Genomic DNA, 18,161 nt, shown 5'->3' on the forward strand with positions numbered 1-18,161 from the left:
TTTTTAGTAGGGACGGGATTTTACCATGTTGGTCAGGCTGGTCTCAAACTCCTGACCTCAGGTGATCCACCCTCCTTGGCCTCCCTAAGTAGTGGGATTACAGGTGTGAGCCACCACGCCTGGCCAGAGATCTCATCTCCAAAAATAAGAATAAAAATAAAAAAATTAAAACCTAGCTGGGCATAGTGGAGTGTGCCTGTGCTTCCAGCTGCTTGGGAGGCTGAGGTAGGAGGATCACTTGGGCCTGGGAGGTCAAGGCTGCAGTGACCCAAGATCGTGCCATTGCACTCCAGCCTGGACCACAGAGCGAGACCTTGTGTCAAAAAAAAAAAAAAAAGAGACAGAGAAGGTCTCCTTAAGCACAGCCAAGTCAGTGTCCCGGGGGCCAGAGAAACTTGACTGGAGACTGACAGCAAACAGAGATAAGCTTTGGCTGGCTGTGATAAGGGAAATTCACCAAGAAACACAAGGTAACTAACGGACCTGGACAAGCTCTGCAAGCTGGCAGGTGTGAAGAGGGACAGAATGGGAGGCAGGGGACTACAGACTTATAACAAACCAGAAGTTAGAAGCAGTATCACTACTTTCATGTTTTCTAAGGTTTGAATAAGAAAGAAGAGAGTTGTTACTAAAAACAAAACTGTTACTAAAAAGAGCAAAACCCCACATAAACTCAGAAAACAAGAAATGACTTCCACAGCTTCAATGAGAGTGAGCTGAGCAGCATGTCGGCTGACGTAAGTGCTACGAATCACCCGAGGCACAGTGAAGACTAAGAGGAGACACTTACTACGAATCTACTTTGCACTTTCTCCAGAATTCTTTTTTCATTTAGAGCCATGGCTTCACCTTTCCTCTTCTTTATTCTTTTTTTTTGTAGCTTTTTACAGGCATACATTTTTCCTGTGGCTCGCACTTGACAGGCACAAACCTAGTTTAAACAGCAAAGTAAAGGAGGTTTATGTCCACCTGACATTTCTTAGGCCACACAAAGGAAACCCTTTGCTTGATGAGACCCTCACTGGCAGAGACCAGCAGTAGCTCATGAGAAGACCGTTTCAAAGGTGCGTGTTGTCAGTGTGAGTCAGCTCCTCCTCTCAGTGACATGCTGTGTTCTATCAACTCTAAGACAGTGTACGAATGGCACTAATTGGCATAGGTGATCACGGTACATCTGTTTAATTTTTAAATGTTCCCATATGTCTATTTTACTTTTTGTAAAATGGCAAAAGTTTTAAAAAGTAAAACTAAAAAGATTCTTTTTTCAGCTGGGCGTGGTGGTTCATGCCTATAATCCCAGCACTTTGGGAGGCCAAGGCAGGCAGATCACCTGAGGTCAGGAGTTCGAAACCAGCCTGGCCAACATGGCGAAACCCCGTCTCTACTAAAAATACGAAAAAAAAAAAAATTCACCAGCCATGGTGGCGGGTGCCTATAATCCCAGCTACTCCGGAGGCTGAGGCAGAAGAATCGCTAGAACCTGGGAGGCAGAGGATGCAGTGAGCCAAGATCACGCCACTGCACTCCAGCCTGGGTGACAGTGCAAGACTCTGTCTCAGGATTCTCCTGCCTCAGCCTCTGGAGTAGGTGGGATTACAGGTGCCCACCACCATGCCTGGCTAATTTTTCTTGTATTTTTAGTAGAGACGCCATGTTGGCCAGGCTGGTCTTGAACTCCTGACCTCAGGTGATCTGCCCACTTTGGCCTCCCAAAGTGCTGGGATTAACAAGTGTGAACCACTGTGCCTGGCCTAAAAAGATTCTTGAATTTTTAATTTAAAAAGTCAAGAGTATAAGGAAATATATTTCATATAATTCACAATTTTCATACCTTTATTCTATTACTTCTTAAAGTAGTATTTATGTATTATTTTAACTTTATGTCATGAAAAATTTCCAACATTCAAAAGTGGAAAAAATAGTATCATGAGCCTCAGGTTCTGGTCCCCCTGCAGCTGTGTCATCAACATTAGGCTACTGTTTCTTCCAACTCCCATCCACTGCACACCCCACAGGGGACTGCTTTAAAAGCAAACATAAGATATGATATAATTTTATCCACCAATAAAACAATTTTGGTGGTAAAAGAAATACAAAGTTAATTGTGGAAAATATTGGAAGTAAGAAGGACAGTGATAAAAACTCACCTGCAATTCCAAGATAATCACTGTTAATATTTTGTTCTATTTGATTCTAGGCCCACCTTCTTACATGGGTATGCAAGAATACATACCCTGTTCCCCACCACCCCAGCCTTTGATGGCAAAACTGGTCTCATATTGTAAAATAGATATTTTATTTTATTTTATTTTATTTTATTTTATTTTATTCTATTCTATTCTATTCTATTTATTTTATTTTGAGACAGCGTCTCGCTCTGTCGCCCAGGCTGGAGTGCAGTGGCCGGATCTCAGCTCACTGCAACCTCCGCCTCCCGGGTTCACGCCATTCTCCTGCCTCAGCCTCCCGAGCAGCTGGGACTACAGGCGCCCGCCACCTCGCCTGGCTAGTTTATTTTATTTTTTAGTAGAGACGGGGTTTCACCGGGTTAGCCAGGATGGTCTCGATCTCCTGACTTCGTGATCCGCCCGTCTCAGCCTCCCAAAGTGCTGCGATTACAGGCTTGAGCCACCGCGCCCGGCCTATTTCTTAACCTCCTTTTAAAAAATCTTATTGTGTGACTATTTTCCCATCATGAAATGTTTTCCTAAAATGTGACTATCGCAAAATGTATTTAATCATTTTCTTACCATTAAGACTTGGCATAAAAATCTCTTCATATCTCTTTATCGTTAATTTTTAAAAAATTATTCTAAGTGGAATTGGCAAATCAGAGACAGGGAATGGAAAGCAGACAAGAGTGTTAGGCACTGTGCTAACAGCTGGGGGTGAACACTCACTGGCTTACAGCAGCCTGGCGGGCAGGGCCCATTATTTCCCGGCTAGAGATGAGATCGCCGTGGCGGGCCCAAGATCACACTGCTGGAAGTGATACGACAGGACCCTGACCTCGGGTCTGTCCACGTCTGAGTACGTGCTCCTTCCACTACAGTCTGCGGCCTAAAACCATGACAGCAGAGATGTCTACTCAATTCCCTTACCATTGTGCTCACTCAGGACCCTACAAATTAATTTCGGAGGACTTCAAGCATAAGCAAAAGAATTACTGTTGACAAAATAAAACCAACTACGTTTGCTCTCTCAAGACCACTACAGGTGCCGGGCGCGGTGGCTTAAGCCTGTAATCCCAGCACTTTGGGAGGCCGAGACGGGCGGATCACGAGGTCAGGAGATCGAGACCATCCTGGCTAACACGGTGAAACCCGGTCTCTACTAAAAAAAATACAAAAAACTAGCCGGGCGCAGTGGCGGGCGCCTGTAGTCCCAGGTACTCGGGAGGCTGAGGCAGGAGAATGGCGTGAACCCGGGAGGCGGAGCTTGCAGTGAGCTGAGATCAGGCCACTGAGCTCCAGCCTGGGCGACAGAGCGAGACTCGGTCTCAAAAAAAAAAAAAGAAAAAAAAAGGAAAAAAAAAAAAAAAGACCACTGGAGGAAGTGCTAGCACTTGGAAAAAGCAAATGCACGATTAGAATCTGGATTAAAGGGCACCGAGGCTGTCCCCGCATTAGGGCGAGCAGGGCTCCTTCCGACAGGCATTCAGAGTAGGGGTGGGCTGACTGCTCACTGCCTCTGGGCCTTGACGGAGAGCACACCACCTCCAGAGCAAGTCTGCTGCAAACTGCCACGCTTGATTCATGCAGCCAGTCATTTGTTTGGGAACCCAAGTAAATCTGTTAAAAAGTAATCTATACAATCAAAATTATACTAAGTCTTTCTTGTCTTCTTTTTTATGTATTTATTTATACTAAATATTTAAATAGAGACGGCATCTTGCCATGTTGCCTAGGCTGGTCTGGAACTTCTGGGCTCAAGCGATCCGCCCACCTTGGCCTCCCAAAGTGCTAGGATTACAGGCGTGAGCCACCGCACCCAGCACCAGGTCTTTCACAATAGCTAAAATTTGCTAACATGTCCCTGTTGAATCCTATCAGGACTGACATGTTTTATAAACTGACATGTGGCTATAATTAGACTTTCATTCCTTTGTAAACACATGACCCATGTTCCAGAAATGTTTCCTCTGCTCTTTCACAAAATCTGAGTCTTTGCATTTGCAGATCATTAGAGGCAGATTAGCAAGACTCGAAGTGAGAAAATGACTTCCCTGTTCTAGGACATATTCAAACAGAGGGCAGATTTCTTACAGAAATATCTGTCATAGAGGGATGAGAGCAAGCATTTGATTGGATTAGGCAAAATATTCTTCATGGTCTCTGGAACTGTAGCAGAGGGACAGTACTGTTACTGAAGTCATGACTACGTTGGCCAATTTCTTGTCATGTCAAGCTGCAGGTGCATGACAGATCTCGGTTGCAGTGTGCTGCCTCCTAGGTCAGCTTTCTAATTAACTTCAAGCCACTGCTAGTGGCTTTTGCTTTGAATGTAATATGGGAGCAATAATATCTGAGTCACACCCAGGCAGTGTAACCTGCTTCTGAGTTAAACATACAGTGTTAGTTTGGCAATGGCTTGCCTGGCTCTTAGGGGCTTATAAGTTCTTGAACTCCATATGATCACTCCAGGTAACTAATAAGGTAATTAACATTCTTTTAAATCCCCAGACCAGAACTGCTGCTGTTCTCCATCCGCCAACTACAGTGGTCTCCATCTAGCAGACCCATCATATTTAAACAACACCCTGGGCCGGGCGTGGCGGCTCATGCCTGTAATCCCAGCACTTTGGGAGGCTGAGGAGGGCGGAACTCCTGAGGTCGGGAGTTCAAGACCAGCCCGCCCAACATGGAGAAACCCTCCTCTACTAAAAATACAAAAATTAGCCAGGTGTGGTGGTGCATGCCTATAATCCCAGCTACTCGGGAGGCTGAGGCAGGAGAATCGCTTGAACCCAGGAGGCAGAGGTTGTGGTGAGCTGAGATCACGCCATTGCACTCCAGCCTGGGCAAGAAGAGCAAAACTCTTCTCAAAACAAATAAACAAATAGACAAACAAACAAAAAACTCCTCGTGAGTCTGTGAGTCATTTCCTTAGGATTTTCCCAAATGGACACATTTCCAAACACCTTTTGGTGTAGGTATGAGGTACATATGTGTCCAAACAGAGTAGGGGTTACGTAAGTATATTGAATAATTCACTCTGTACTATGTGAATTTGGGGCCAGTCTTAAATTCACGGAAATAGAATCATGGAAATTCCACAATACAGGAACAGAATCATCTTTCCATCTGGGCAAAGTGACTGAGCTGGGGCATCAAGCATGGAAACCAGCTTCTTCAGAACTATGAGGGAAAAGGTGAAGTCACCAAGAGAAAGGATTCTTCAAAACCTTTTGCTCAAAATTCCATGTGGATTCTCACAGTCAGCTAAGATGATTCCCAAAACGCCCACTAAGGCAACAGTGTACTGGGAGGGTTGATGCGTTACTTGAAGCCGTGTTCTCAGGACCTTGCTGCCTACCCAGCTAGCAGCGCTGCTCTGAACTGGCTCCCATTACTCACCTCTCCAAATCCGCCTTTTCCTAGAACTCTGTAATGTCTAAATGTGTTCTTGGTTACGGGTTGCCTAATCAATTAGAAAAACAAGTTTCAGGTCTCACATTGCATTGTTCTTTTAAAACAGAAAAGACTACTTGGCGCTTGTCTTCGCCTCATTTATTGAACCATTCTGCTCAAAGGTGATGCCCAGGACAAAGGGTGTCTGTGCTCAGGGACTGCGGCTCCCTCTAGCAGGATAGTTCTTGACTTGCTCTAAGAGCAATTAATTCATCTTTTTTTTTTTTTTTTGAGATGGAGTCTCACTCTGTTGCCAGGGCTGGAGTGCAGTGGCACGATCTCAGCTAACTGCAACCTCCGCCTCCTGGGTTGAAGCAATTTTCCTGCCTCATCCTCCCAAGTAGCTGGGATTACAGGCGCCTGCCACCATACCCAGCTAATTTTTTGTATTTTTAGTAGAGACGGGGTTTCACCATGTTTGCCAGGCTGGTCTCAAACTCCTGACCTTGTGATTCGCCTACCTCAGCCTCCCAAAGTGCTGGGATTATAGGTGTGAGCCACCACCTGGCCAATTAATCTTAACTAACAGTTAAGACACTGAAGCAAAAGGCAAAACAGTCCAATTATCCTTACTAACTAAAGACAGGTCTGAAACCAGCTGACACTAGGAAATGTGTATGTTCTCAATTTCTGGTATAGTCTTGGGTAGACCCCTCTCAACCTGTCAGAAAGCAGGTGAGGAAGATGACATATACACATTGTGCCATCCTTTGAAAAAAGAACCTCAAAGATGTTTATACCCAATGCCTCAAAAACAGCATGTATAAGCAAGAACTGGAAATTTAATTGATCAATAATAATAGTACTAATAATAACACTAGTAGCAGTTAACACCTTTTTTTTTTGCTTTTTTTGAGATGGAGTCTCACTCTGTCACCCAGGCTGGAGTGCAGTGGAGCCACCTCAGCTCACCATAAGCTCTGCCTCCTGGGTTCAAGCGATTTCTCCTGCCTCAGCCTCCCAAGTAGCTAGGAGTACAGGTGCACGCCACCACGCCTGGTTAATTTTTGTAGTTCTAGTAGAGACAGGTTTCACCATTTTGGACAGGCTGGTCTCGAACTCCTGACCTCAGGTGATCCACCTGCCTCAGCCTCCCAAAGTGCTAGGATTACAGGCGTGAGCTACTGCGCCCGGCCCACAGCTAACACTTTTTAAGCACTTATTTTGTGTACCAAACATTGTGCTATAAGCGTTGTACACACATTTCCCAGGTGATCCTAGCAATGGTCCAAGGAGGCAGATTCTATAATTACCTCTAATTTACAGAACAAGGACCTGCCACTCATACAGGCTAAGCCACTTACCTGAGGCCACATAAACAGTAAGAGGCTGAGCAGGTTTTAACTGCCAGGTGCCACCCACTGCATCCTATTCTGCCACCAGAAATCTAAGCTAAGTTTTATTTTCTAGTCACTGAAACAACAGGGATACCTGCCATTTTAAAAAGAGAGAACAGAGTCTATTAAATCAGAAGAAATTGTATAATACTAATACCTATGAAAATTTCTGTATAAAAATATCATATACAACTCAAAATTTCTAATTGTATTTTGACAGATAGAAAAGTCTATGTTAATCGGTACGCATCATGAGAAGTTAACACTTGTTTTATTGAGGTCTCTTTTCTTTTTTAGAGATGGGGTCTTGCTACATTGCCCAGATTGGAGTGCAGTGGCTATTCATAGGAATGATCATCTCGTACTATAGCCTTCAAGTCTTGGGCTTAAGTAATCCTCCAGCCTCAGCCTCCTGAGTAGCTGGGGCTACAGGCATGTGCCACTTCAACTGGCTTTTATTGAGTTTAAAATTAGAACATACCTTTCCAGCCATTTCCATTGTAAAAACTGAGAAAAATATGAGCTTGCTTGGTATTCTTCAAATGGTTCCCCTCTTAAGTAGTTATGGACAACTCTAGAAAAAGATTTTACAAAATTATATACATTTGCTGTATCAAGAAGTAAAAACAAGTGTGTTTTAGTGTATTAATAGGCACTGAATATGGGAAATGCAATCATTACACACAATTCAATATTTTGAATTTGCAATTATAAAAGTCCACATTAGGTTCTAATGCTGTAAGTGAAAATAGAAGTGAAATAGAATGAACGAAAAGAGCAGTGAAATAGAAGGATGCATTCCCTTCTTGGGAGTGAGGGCGTCAGCTGTTCTGTTGTCAAGCAGCATGCTTCCCACATACAAGGCACAGTGGAAGGGTCCCCTGGAGGACAGCACAGAAGTCAAAGCCATGGGCTGCTGCACGTCCTGCTTCAGCCACTCACTGGCTGAGGGACCTGAGCCAACTTACCCAACCTCTATGGCCTCAGTTTCTCCTTCTGTAAAACAGAGATAATAATCATGCCTGCTTCGTAGGGTTACTGTGAGCAGGTAAACATATTAGTACTTCCAAGCATTTATTATTGTTTTGTTATTTTTTGTTGGTGTTATTGTTTAGAGACAAGGTCTCGCTCTGTTGCCCAGGCCAGAGTGCAATGGCACAATCATGGCTCACTGCAGCCTTGAACTCCTGGCCTCAAGCAATCCTCCCTCCTCAGCCTCCCAAAGTGCTGGCACTACAAGTGTGAGCCACGAAGCCTAGCCTTATTATTGTTGTGTTATTACTATTACACGTCTCTTAGTGCACATGTACAAGAAAGAGTTTAGGGTGTGTACATGCCCAGGAGAGGGATGTGAAGAACAAAAGTGTGGAATGAAAGATTGGCCCTTCCTGGCTTCTGTGACATCCCAGATGAAGACAGGAAGAAATCTGATTCTTACCACAATGTCCCAGGACCAGTATCAGAGAGCACAGACCAAGCCTGTCCTGTCTGCTATACCAGAGAAGCAATCAAATGAAGCCATGAGGCCAACATCTCTTTTCTTTTTTTTGCTCTGGCTCTGTCACCTAGGCTGGAGGGTAGTGGTGAGGTCACAGTCACTGCAGCCTTGACCTCCCAGGCTCAATTGATCCTCCCACCTCAAGCCTTCTGAATAGCTGGGACTACAGGCATGCACCACTAGGCCTGGCTAATTTTTGTATTAGAGACAGGGTTTCACCATGTTGCCCAGGCTGGTCTCAAACTCTCAAACTCCTGAGGTCACGCAATCCTTCTGCCTTGGCCTCCCAAAGTGCTGGGATTATAGGCATGAGCCATGGCACCCAGCCAGAGACAACATCTTTTTGCAAAACAGTTCAAATCACAAACACTAGAATACCATTAATGTGAATATCCAACAAGAATAAGTAAAAGATGACTTGAAATTGAAAATATTTACATTTACTCTAATCCATTTTCAGAGGAGGGGGCTGAGGGACAGAGGGAAGGGTTCTAGTCCAGTGCCATACATGTGGCTAGGAGAAAGATGGGATGCATGCCATTTATCTACGGGATGTGGAATTGGCCACTGAATTCTCACTAAAAGAATAAGCATCTAACCCAGCTCCTCAGTGTGCAGAGTATCCACACCTCAAGAGAAAGCCAGATAGACAGAGAAAGCCTTGTTTTTTATTTTATTTTATTTATTTATTTATTTATTTTTGAGACAGAGTCTCACTGTGTTGCCCAGGCTGGAGTTTGTTTGTTTGTTTATTTTTGAGACAGTCTCACTGTGTTGCCCAGGCTGGAGTGCAGTGGTGTGATCTCGGCTCACTGCTGCCTCTGCCTCCCAGGTTCAAGCAATTCTCGTGCCTCAGCCTCCTGAGTAGCTGGGATTACAGGCACACCCCACCATGCCCGGCTAAATTTCGTATTTTTTTGTAGAGATGGGGCTTCTCTATGTCGACCAGGCTGGTCTTGAACTCCTGGCCTCAAGCGATCTGCCCGCCTCGGCCTCCCAACGTGCTGGGATTACAGGCATGAGCCACCGAGCCTGGCCTGTTTGTTATTTTAAAGGCACATGCATCATTAAAGCATCACGGGTTCCAGCCCCAGCTCCACCATGCTGTGGCTGCACAGGCTTAGGTGCGCCACTCCCCTAGAATGCTAGGATACTGGTGCTAAACGATGGGACCCCTTTCAGTGTGCCTCATGTGTACATGGAATTGTTACTCTTCATTCACCTCTTTCTAGAGAAAGTAATCATTTTAATGGGTAAAGTACAGTTGACCCTTGGACAATTCGAGTTGAGATGCCAGGAGCCACTTATGCGTGTATTTTCTTCCACCCCTGCCACCCCTGAGACAGCAGGACCAGCCCCTCCTCTTCCTTCTTCTCCTCAGCCTCCTCAATGTGAAGATGATGAGGATGAAGACCTTTAGGATGATCTATTTCTACTTTGTGAATAGGAATTATATTTTCTCTTCCTTATGATTATCTTAATAACACTTTCTTTTTTCTTTTTTTCTTTTTTTTTTTTTTTGAGACGGAGTCTGGCTCTGTCGCCCAGGCTGGAGTGCAGTGGCCGGATCTCAGATCACTGCAAGCTCCGCCTCCCGGGTTCCCGCCATTCTCCTGCCTCAGCCTCCCGAGTAGTTGAGACTACAGGTGTCCGCCACCTCGCCCGGCTAGTTTTTTGTATTTTTAGTAGAGACGGGGTTTCACCGTGTTAGCCAGGATGGTCTCGATCTCCTGACCTCGTGATCCACCTGCCTCGGCCTCCCAAAGTGCTGGGATTACAGGCTTGAGCCACCGCGCCCAGCCAACACTTTCTTTTTTCTAGCATACTTTATTGTAAAAGTATACCATATAATACACATAACATATAAAATATGTGTTCATCGCTGTTTATGTTATCGGTAAGGCTTCTGGTCAACAGTAGGCTAATAGCAGTTAAGCTTTTGGGAGAGTCAAAAGTTATACACATATTTTCAACTGCGCAGAGGGTTGGGTGGTATCAGCGTCCCTAATGCCCATGTTGCTCAAGGGTCACCTACACTCTAAGAACTTGTTTTATGCAGAGAAACCTCCTGTAAGCTGTCTGTCTCAGTGTTAGTCACAGATAATATATGCAGGGCTTGGCATGAACCACTTACCTAGTACATTCCTCAAAGACTTTTTTGGAAGGGTTCTCCTCCTCCAGTCCCACTCTACATTCTCTTACAACATCTGGAGGTATTTCTGGTAAGGGGGCTGCCAACTTAATATAATACAAACCAAATACATAACCATTTAGTGATTTCATAACTTACTAGTAAACAGAACCTAATGCCTATTGTAAAAAAATGAAACACAAAGTGTATAAAATGTAAGTCAAAGTGCCACATGCCCCCCCACGCTAGTCCCACTCTCCAGTGTTCTGCTATTGTCTGCCTTTTCAGATCTTCTCTGATGCACATCAAAACACACACAGGACAGAGGGCCTGACACAATGGCTAACACCTGTAATCCCAGCACTTTGGGAGGCCGAGGTGGGTGGATGGATCACCTGAAGTCAGGAGTTTGAGACCAGCCTGGCCAACATGGTGAATCTCCATCTTTAGTAAAAGTACAAAGTATTAGCCAGGCGTGCTGGCAGACGCCTGTAATCCCAGCTACTCAGGAGGCTAAGGCAGGAGAATGCTTGAACCTGGGAGGCGGAGGTTGCAGTGAGCTGAGATCGTGCCACTGCACTCCAGCCTGGGCAACAAGAGCAAAACTCCGTCTCCAAATAAAACAAAACAAAACACACTCACACACAGAATGGAAAGCAGGGTCTCAAAGAGGTATCTGCACACCCATGTTCATTGCAGCATAATTCATCGTAGCCCAAAGTGGAAACAATGCAGGTGTCTCAGGTGTCTGTGGATGAATGGATAAATAAAATGCAGTATATACGTAGGGCAGAATATTATTCAGCCTTTTAAAAAAAGGACCTCCTGGGCTCATGCAATCCTCCCACCTCCACCTTCCAAGGAGCTGGGACTATGGGCGCATGCCACCACAGCTGGCTAATTTTTTTTTTTGGAGATGGAGTCTCGCTCTGTCACCCAGGCTGGAGTGCAGTGGCCGGATCTCAGCTCACTGCAAGCTCCGCCTCCCAGGTTGACGCCATTCTCCTGCCTCAGCCTCCCGAGTGGCTGGGACTACAGGCGCCCACCACCTCGCCCGGCTAGTTTTTTTTTTTGTATTTTTTAGTAGAGACGGGATTTCACCACGTTAGCCAGGATGGTCTCGATCTCCTGACCTCGTGATCCGCCTGTCTCAGCCTCCCAAAGTGCTGGGATTACAGGCTTGAGCCACCACGCCTGGCATGGCTAATTTTTTTGAGATGGAGTCTTGTTCTGTGGCCCAGGCTGGAGTGCAGTGGCACAATCTTGGCTCACTGCAAGCTCCGCCTCCCGGGTTCAAGCGATTCTCCTGCCTCAGCCTCCTGAGCAGCTGGGATTACAGGTGCCCGCCACCACGCCTGGCTAATTTTGAACTGCTGATCTCAAATGATCCTTTGGAAGACCTTAGCCTTCCAAAGTGCTGGGATTACAGGTGTGAGCCACTGTGCCCAGCTGTACCTGGCTAATGTTTGTATTTTTTGGACAGCCATGTTGCCCAAAAAATGGTCTCGAACTCCTGAGCTTAATCGATCTGCCCACCTCGGCCTACAAAATTGCTAGGATTACAGGCATGTGCCACTGTGCCCAGCCTGGGTCCAGCGTTTAAAGTATGTGCTGACGTTTACAGAGCTGCCCCATTTTCTTGAGTGACTGCACAGTCGTCTGGTGTATGAGTTTACCTGCCTCCAGTTACATCCTAGTTGCCAATTTTCCCACACAAACAGCATCACCGTGGATGTCTCTATACACGTGTATTTCTATAGGATAGAACCCTAAAAACAGAATTACTAGCTCAAAAAGATGCAAGCATTTTAAACATTCATGTTTATGGCGAAACTGCCCTCTCAAAAGGCTCCACCACTCTATATTCCCACTCACAGGGTTCCAGGTGCCCAGGCCCCACTCTCTTTAACCCTCATCCAGAGAATTCTGGAAAAAGGAAACACATGTCAAAACCACTGTCCAGATTCAGTGAAAAAATACCCACGTCATGCTCAATGGTGTGACTAATTTGTAACCAAAACAAGAAACGCATTCTAGACTGACTTCTGGCTGATAGGGCCAAGCGACCACAGGAAATATGTGTTTATAAATCAGTTATTTCCTAACCTAAGTTGAAAGATAGTAAACAATGAGAAAACTCACGTTTAAAAAAATCAACGTTATCACAATTAATCATGATTAGTAGCTGCCATTTAAATTATCTGATACATTTGAGGCATTTAAATACCTATGGTCTCGGGCGGACGTGGTGGCTCATGCCTGCAATCCCACTACTTTGGGAGGCCGAGGAGGGTGGATCACCTGAGGTCAGGAGTTCGAGACCAGCCTGACCGACATGATGAAAGCTGTCTCTACTAAAAATACAAAAATTAGCTGGGCGTGGTGGCAGGCGCCTGTCATCTCAGCTACTCAGGAGGCTGAGGCAGGGGAATCACTTGAACCCAGGAGGCGGAGGTTGCAGTGAGCCAACATCATGCCACTGCACTCCAGCCTGGGCGACAAGAGTGAAACTCCATCTCAAAAAAAATAGACACACACACACACACATATATATATCATCTCATTTAGCCCCACAACCACCACCCTGATGGATGAGGAGAGACTTGGAAAGTCCCTCTCTGGTGCGCCCACATCACCAAGGGGAGAGCCGAGACTGAACCACACACACGCTGCTGGCCTCTCCAGTTCTTTCTTTCTATGCAGCAAGGCTGTCATAAGAACACGTGGGTCCGCTCATTTTCCCATTTAAGAAAAGAAGTTTGGGCCAGGCGCTGTGGCTCACGCCTGTCATCCCAGTACTTTGGGAGGCTGAGGCCAGCGGATCACAAGGTCAAGAGATCGAGACCATCCTGGCCAATGTGGGGAAATCTCATCTCTACTAAGAATACAAAAAAAAAAAAAATTAGCTGGGCATGATGGCACGTGTCTGTAAGTCCCAGCTACTCAGGAGGCTGAGGCAGGAGAATTGCTTGAACCCAGGAGGTGAAGGTTTGCAGTGAGCCAAGATCTTGCCACCGCACTCCAGCCCCATGATGGAGCAAGACTCTGTGTCAAAAAAAAAAAAAAAAAAAGCAAAGAAAATAAGTTTGTTCCACTCATTTGCCCCACACAGCAGAAAACAAGACAAAATGTTCTTTGAAGACAAAGACAATATTTTAACAGTCTTATTTCCCCTCCAAAGGTCTCAATTTTTCTGAAACTAAATAGCAGGTTGATTCTATTAAGACTATTTAATGATTAACACCAAATAATGTTCCCATTTTCAATATCATAGAAAATTTTTATATTAATAGTTATTTATTCCCATACAAAGGAAAAGCAGTGCTTCTAATATCCACGAGAGAGAGGGAGGTAAGCTAAGGTGACCTGAAGTATGGTAAGGTAAGGTATAGAACTACCAGCCTGATGCAGAACTGAGCCTTCTGGGGCTTTACAATAAGGAACATTCATTGTTTTTCAGAATAAGTAGTTACCAGGGCAAATATATCAAATGACTCAGTGCCTTGCTTTTTAAAATTTTAGGCAGAGGAAATTCTGATGGGAAAGACCACTGGTGGAGAGGGAAGGGAGGGTGGATTTGGCAGAAATATGCTTGTTTTTCTGTGTTGAAATTTACATTTACTTTCCTATTTTAAAAAATTGGGCTGGGTGCGGTGGCTCATGCCTGTAATCCCAGCACTTTAGGAGACCGAGGTGGGCGGATCATGAGGTCAGGAGATCGAGACCATACTGGCTAACACGGGGAAACCCCGTCTCTACTAAAAATACAAAAAAAATTAGCCAGGCATGGTGGCAGGCGCCTGTAGTCCCAGCTACTCAGGAGGCTGAGACAGGAGAATGGCGTGAACCCAGGAGGCGGAGCTTGCAGTGATCACCCCACTGCACTCCAGCCTGGGCAACAGAGTCAGACTCATCTCCAAAAAAAAAAAAAAAAAAATTGGGTCATCTTTTTATGGTTGTGTTGTAAGAGTTATTTATATATTCTGAATCCTAGACCCTTACCAGTATTTGATTTACAAATACTTTTCCCCATTCTGTGGGTTGTTTTCACTTCTTGATAGTGTTCTTTGAAGCATAAAGTTTTAAATTTTGATGAAGTTCAGTTTATCTATTTTTTCTTTTGATGCTTGTGCTTTAGGCGTCATCTCTAAGAAGTCACTGCCTAATTTCAAGGTATTAAAGACTTACACCTACACTTTCCTCTAAGAGTTGTATAGTTTTAGCTCCTGTATTTAGGTCTTTGATGGATTTGGCATTAATGTTTCGCTTATGGAATGAGGTAGGGGTTCAGTGTCATTCTCTGCATGTGGCTATTCAGTTGTTCCAGTACCATCTGCTGAAAAGACTATTCTTTCTCCCAGCTGAACTGTCTTGGCATCCTTGTGATAAGGCAATTAATGACTGTTAATGTGTTATGGTTTGAATGTGTGCCCCCAAGGTCGTGTGTTGGTAGCTTAGTTCCCGATGTAACAGTGTTGAGAGGTAGGACCTTTACAAAGGTGGTACGATCATGAGGACTCTGCCCCTCATAAATGCAGTCACGCTGCTGTCTCAGGATTGGTTTTGTTATTGTTGCAGCATTGCGGCAGGTTCCTGATAAAAAGCTAAGCTCAACCCCTTTCCCCACCCCTGCCCCCTCTCTCTCAGGTGTGAGTGCGCCCTCCTATTCTTCTGCATGGATGATGCGGCGAGAGGGCTCTCGCTAGATTGGACTCCTTGACCTTGGACTTCCGGCTTTCAGAACTGTGAGCAATAAATCTCTGTTCTTTACAAATTACCCAATCTCAGGTATTCTGTTAGAGCAGCACAAAATGGACTAAGACAAAATGCAGGAATTTATGTCTGCACTCTCAATTCTGTACCATTGACCGCTATCTGTCTATCATCATGCCAGGACCATACTGTGTTGATTACTGTAGCTTTGTAGTAAGTTTTGAAATTGAGGAGTGTGAGTCCTCCAACTACACTCTTTTTAAAGAATGTTATAACTATTCCAGGTCCCTTGACTATCTATATGAATTCTAAGATTGGCTTACTTGTCAATTTCTGCAAAAAAAAAAAAAAAAATGGTAGTTAGAATTGTGATAGGAATTATATTGAATCTATAGATCAATTTGGGGAGTACTGCCATCTTAACAATATTGCCTTCTGATCCATGAACACAAGATGTCTTTCCATTTCTTGAAGTCTTCTTTAACTTTTTTCAGCATTTTCTAGCTTTCAGAGTATAAGTGTTACATTTATGTTGTTACATTCATTCTTAAGTATTTTATTCTTTTTTGATGCTATACAAAGGGAATTGCTTTCTTAATTTTTTTTTTTTTTGGATTTTAATTGGTAGTATTAGGCATACAATTGAATTTTGTATAGTGATTTAGTATCTTGCAGCCTTACCAGACTCACTTATTAGCTCCAGCAGTCTTTTTCTTTATGTGTGTGAATTCCTTATAATTTTCTATATTCACGATTATGTCATCTGCAAATAGTTTTACTTCTTCCTTTACAACTAAATACCTTTTATTTCTTTTCTTTTTTCTTTTTCTTTTCTTTTCTTTCTTTCTTTCTTTTCTTTTCTTTTTTTTTTTTTTTTTTGAGACAGAGTCTTGCTCTGTCGCCTAGGCAGGAGTGCTATGATGTGACCTCGGCTCACTGCAACCTCCTCCTCTGGGGTTCAAGCAATTTTCCTGCCTCAGCCTCCCAGGCAGCTGGGATTACAGGCACCCACCACCATGATCAGCTAATTTTTGTACTTTTAATAAAGACAAGGTTTCACCATGTTGGCCAGGCTGGTCTCAAACTCCTGACCTCAGGTGATCCACCCGCCTTGGCCTCCCAAAGTGCTGGGATCACAGACATGAGCCACCATGCCCAGCCAATACCTTTTATTTCTTTTTCTTGCCTAATTGCCCTGTCTAGAACCTCCAGTACAATGGAACTTACAGTTGACTCCCCAGCTGAACAGAAGTGATGAGGGTGGACAATCTCGTCTTGTTCCTAATCTTGAAGGAAAGCATCTAGTCTTTTCACTCTTTTTTTTTTTTTTTTGAGATGTAGTCTCGCTCTGTTGCCCAGGCTAGAGTGCAGCGGTGCAATATCAGTTCACTGCAATGTCTGCCTCCCGGGTTCAAGCGATTCTCCTGCCTTAGCTTCCCAAGTAGTTGGGACTACAGGCGTGCACCACCATGGCTGGCTAATTTTTGTATTTTTAGTAGAGTTGGAGTTTCACCATGCTGGCCAGGCTGGTCTCAAACTCTTGACCTCATGATCTGCCCACCTCGGCCTCCCAAAGTGGTGGGATTACAGGCGTGAGCCACCACACCCGGCCTAGTCTTTCACATTTAACTATGATGTTGGCTGTGGCTATTTCATAGATATCATTTATCAGCCTGAGCAGCCCATAAACATCTCTCTATTATCAAGTGCTATCATCTGAACATTTGTCCCTCCCCCTCAAAGCTCATGTTGACGTTTAATTGTTATTGTGACCATTAAAAGGCATTTAAGAGGTTCTACTTTCATGGACTAATTTCATTCCTAGTTTGCTCAGTGCTTTTATTATGAAGGAGTGTGGATTTTATCAAATGCGTTTTCTTTTTCTAGTAAGATGATCATGTGGTTTTGAAATCTTTTATTCTATTAATATGGTATATTATATTAATTGATTTTCAGATATTAAGCCAATTTTGTATCCCTAGGGAAAAGCCCACTTGGCTCTGGTTATGATTCTTTTAAACCATAAATTCAAATTTGGCTGAATTTTAATATTTGAGAATCCTGAGAGGAAAACTAAGAAAAACTAACAATGTCTGAATGACTGGATAAAGAAATGCAAGAATGCACACATGGTTTTGCTTTACTTTCAGGTTCTTTGAATATTATAGGTTGTTGAAATTTGAGTAAGTGACCTCAAAGAGTTCCCTTTCTTGAACTCCTGGCATCAAGAGATCCTCCTGTCTTGGCCTCCCAAAGTCCTGGGATTACAGGCATGAGCCACCACACCTAGCCTAAGGGTTTCCTTTTCAGTATGTAAAAGAAAAAGAAGTTTATTGTTGTTTTTTTGTTTTTGTTTTTGTTTTTGTTTTTTTGAGATGGAGTCTCATTTTGTCACCCAGGCTGGAGTGCAGTGGCGCGATCTCAGCTCACTGCAAGCTCCGCCTCCCGGGTTCACGCCATTCTCCTGCCTCAGCCTCCTGAGTAGCTGGGACTACAGGTGCCCGCCACCACACCCGGCCAATTTTTTTACATTTTTTTTTTAGTAGAAACGGGGTTTCACCGTGTTAGCCAGGATGGTCTTGATCTGACCTCATGATTTGCCCACCTCGGCCTCCCAAAGTGCTGGGATTACAGGTGTAAACCACTGCGCCCGGCCTATTGTTGCTGTTTTTAAATAAAAGATAAGAAAAGGAAAAACTACAATAATGATGTGAATCATTGCTTTTCATTTGTTTGTTTTTTGTTTCAGTAAAGCACAAGAGCAGGGCCATCAGGTGGGAAGAGGAAGAATGTGGCAGCTTCCCCAGCTGATGGTAAGAAAAGGAAAAAAAAAAGCTTTCCAGCTATACTGT

At 44.2% G+C, this 18,161-nt stretch overlaps 1 protein-coding gene across 4 annotated transcripts in view; it reads right to left on the reverse strand.

Annotated features, from left to right (window-relative positions):
* Nucleotides 1-18,161, reverse strand: part of GRK4 (G protein-coupled receptor kinase 4) — a 74,870-nt gene that overhangs the window by 25,280 nt on the left and 31,429 nt on the right. For 3 of the 4 annotated variants that reach the window (XM_031935375.1, XM_023206820.2, XM_023206819.2), the window contains 4 exons: nt 10,600-10,703; nt 7,449-7,541; nt 5,577-5,640; nt 791-931 (listed from right to left, as the gene is read on the reverse strand). In XM_031935375.1, coding sequence (XP_031791235.1) covers nt 791-931; nt 5,577-5,640; nt 7,449-7,541; nt 10,600-10,703 — 402 coding nt within the window. Of the gene's footprint in view, nt 1-790; nt 932-5,576; nt 5,641-7,448; nt 7,542-7,935; nt 7,964-10,599; nt 10,704-18,161 lie in introns of all 4 variants that reach the window. The other variant, XM_023206821.2, reaches the window with a different exon arrangement.

The sequence above is a fragment of the Piliocolobus tephrosceles genome, chromosome 3 (assembly GCF_002776525.5).
Source record: "Piliocolobus tephrosceles isolate RC106 chromosome 3, ASM277652v3, whole genome shotgun sequence".
Taxonomy (NCBI): Eukaryota; Metazoa; Chordata; class Mammalia; order Primates; family Cercopithecidae; genus Piliocolobus; species Piliocolobus tephrosceles.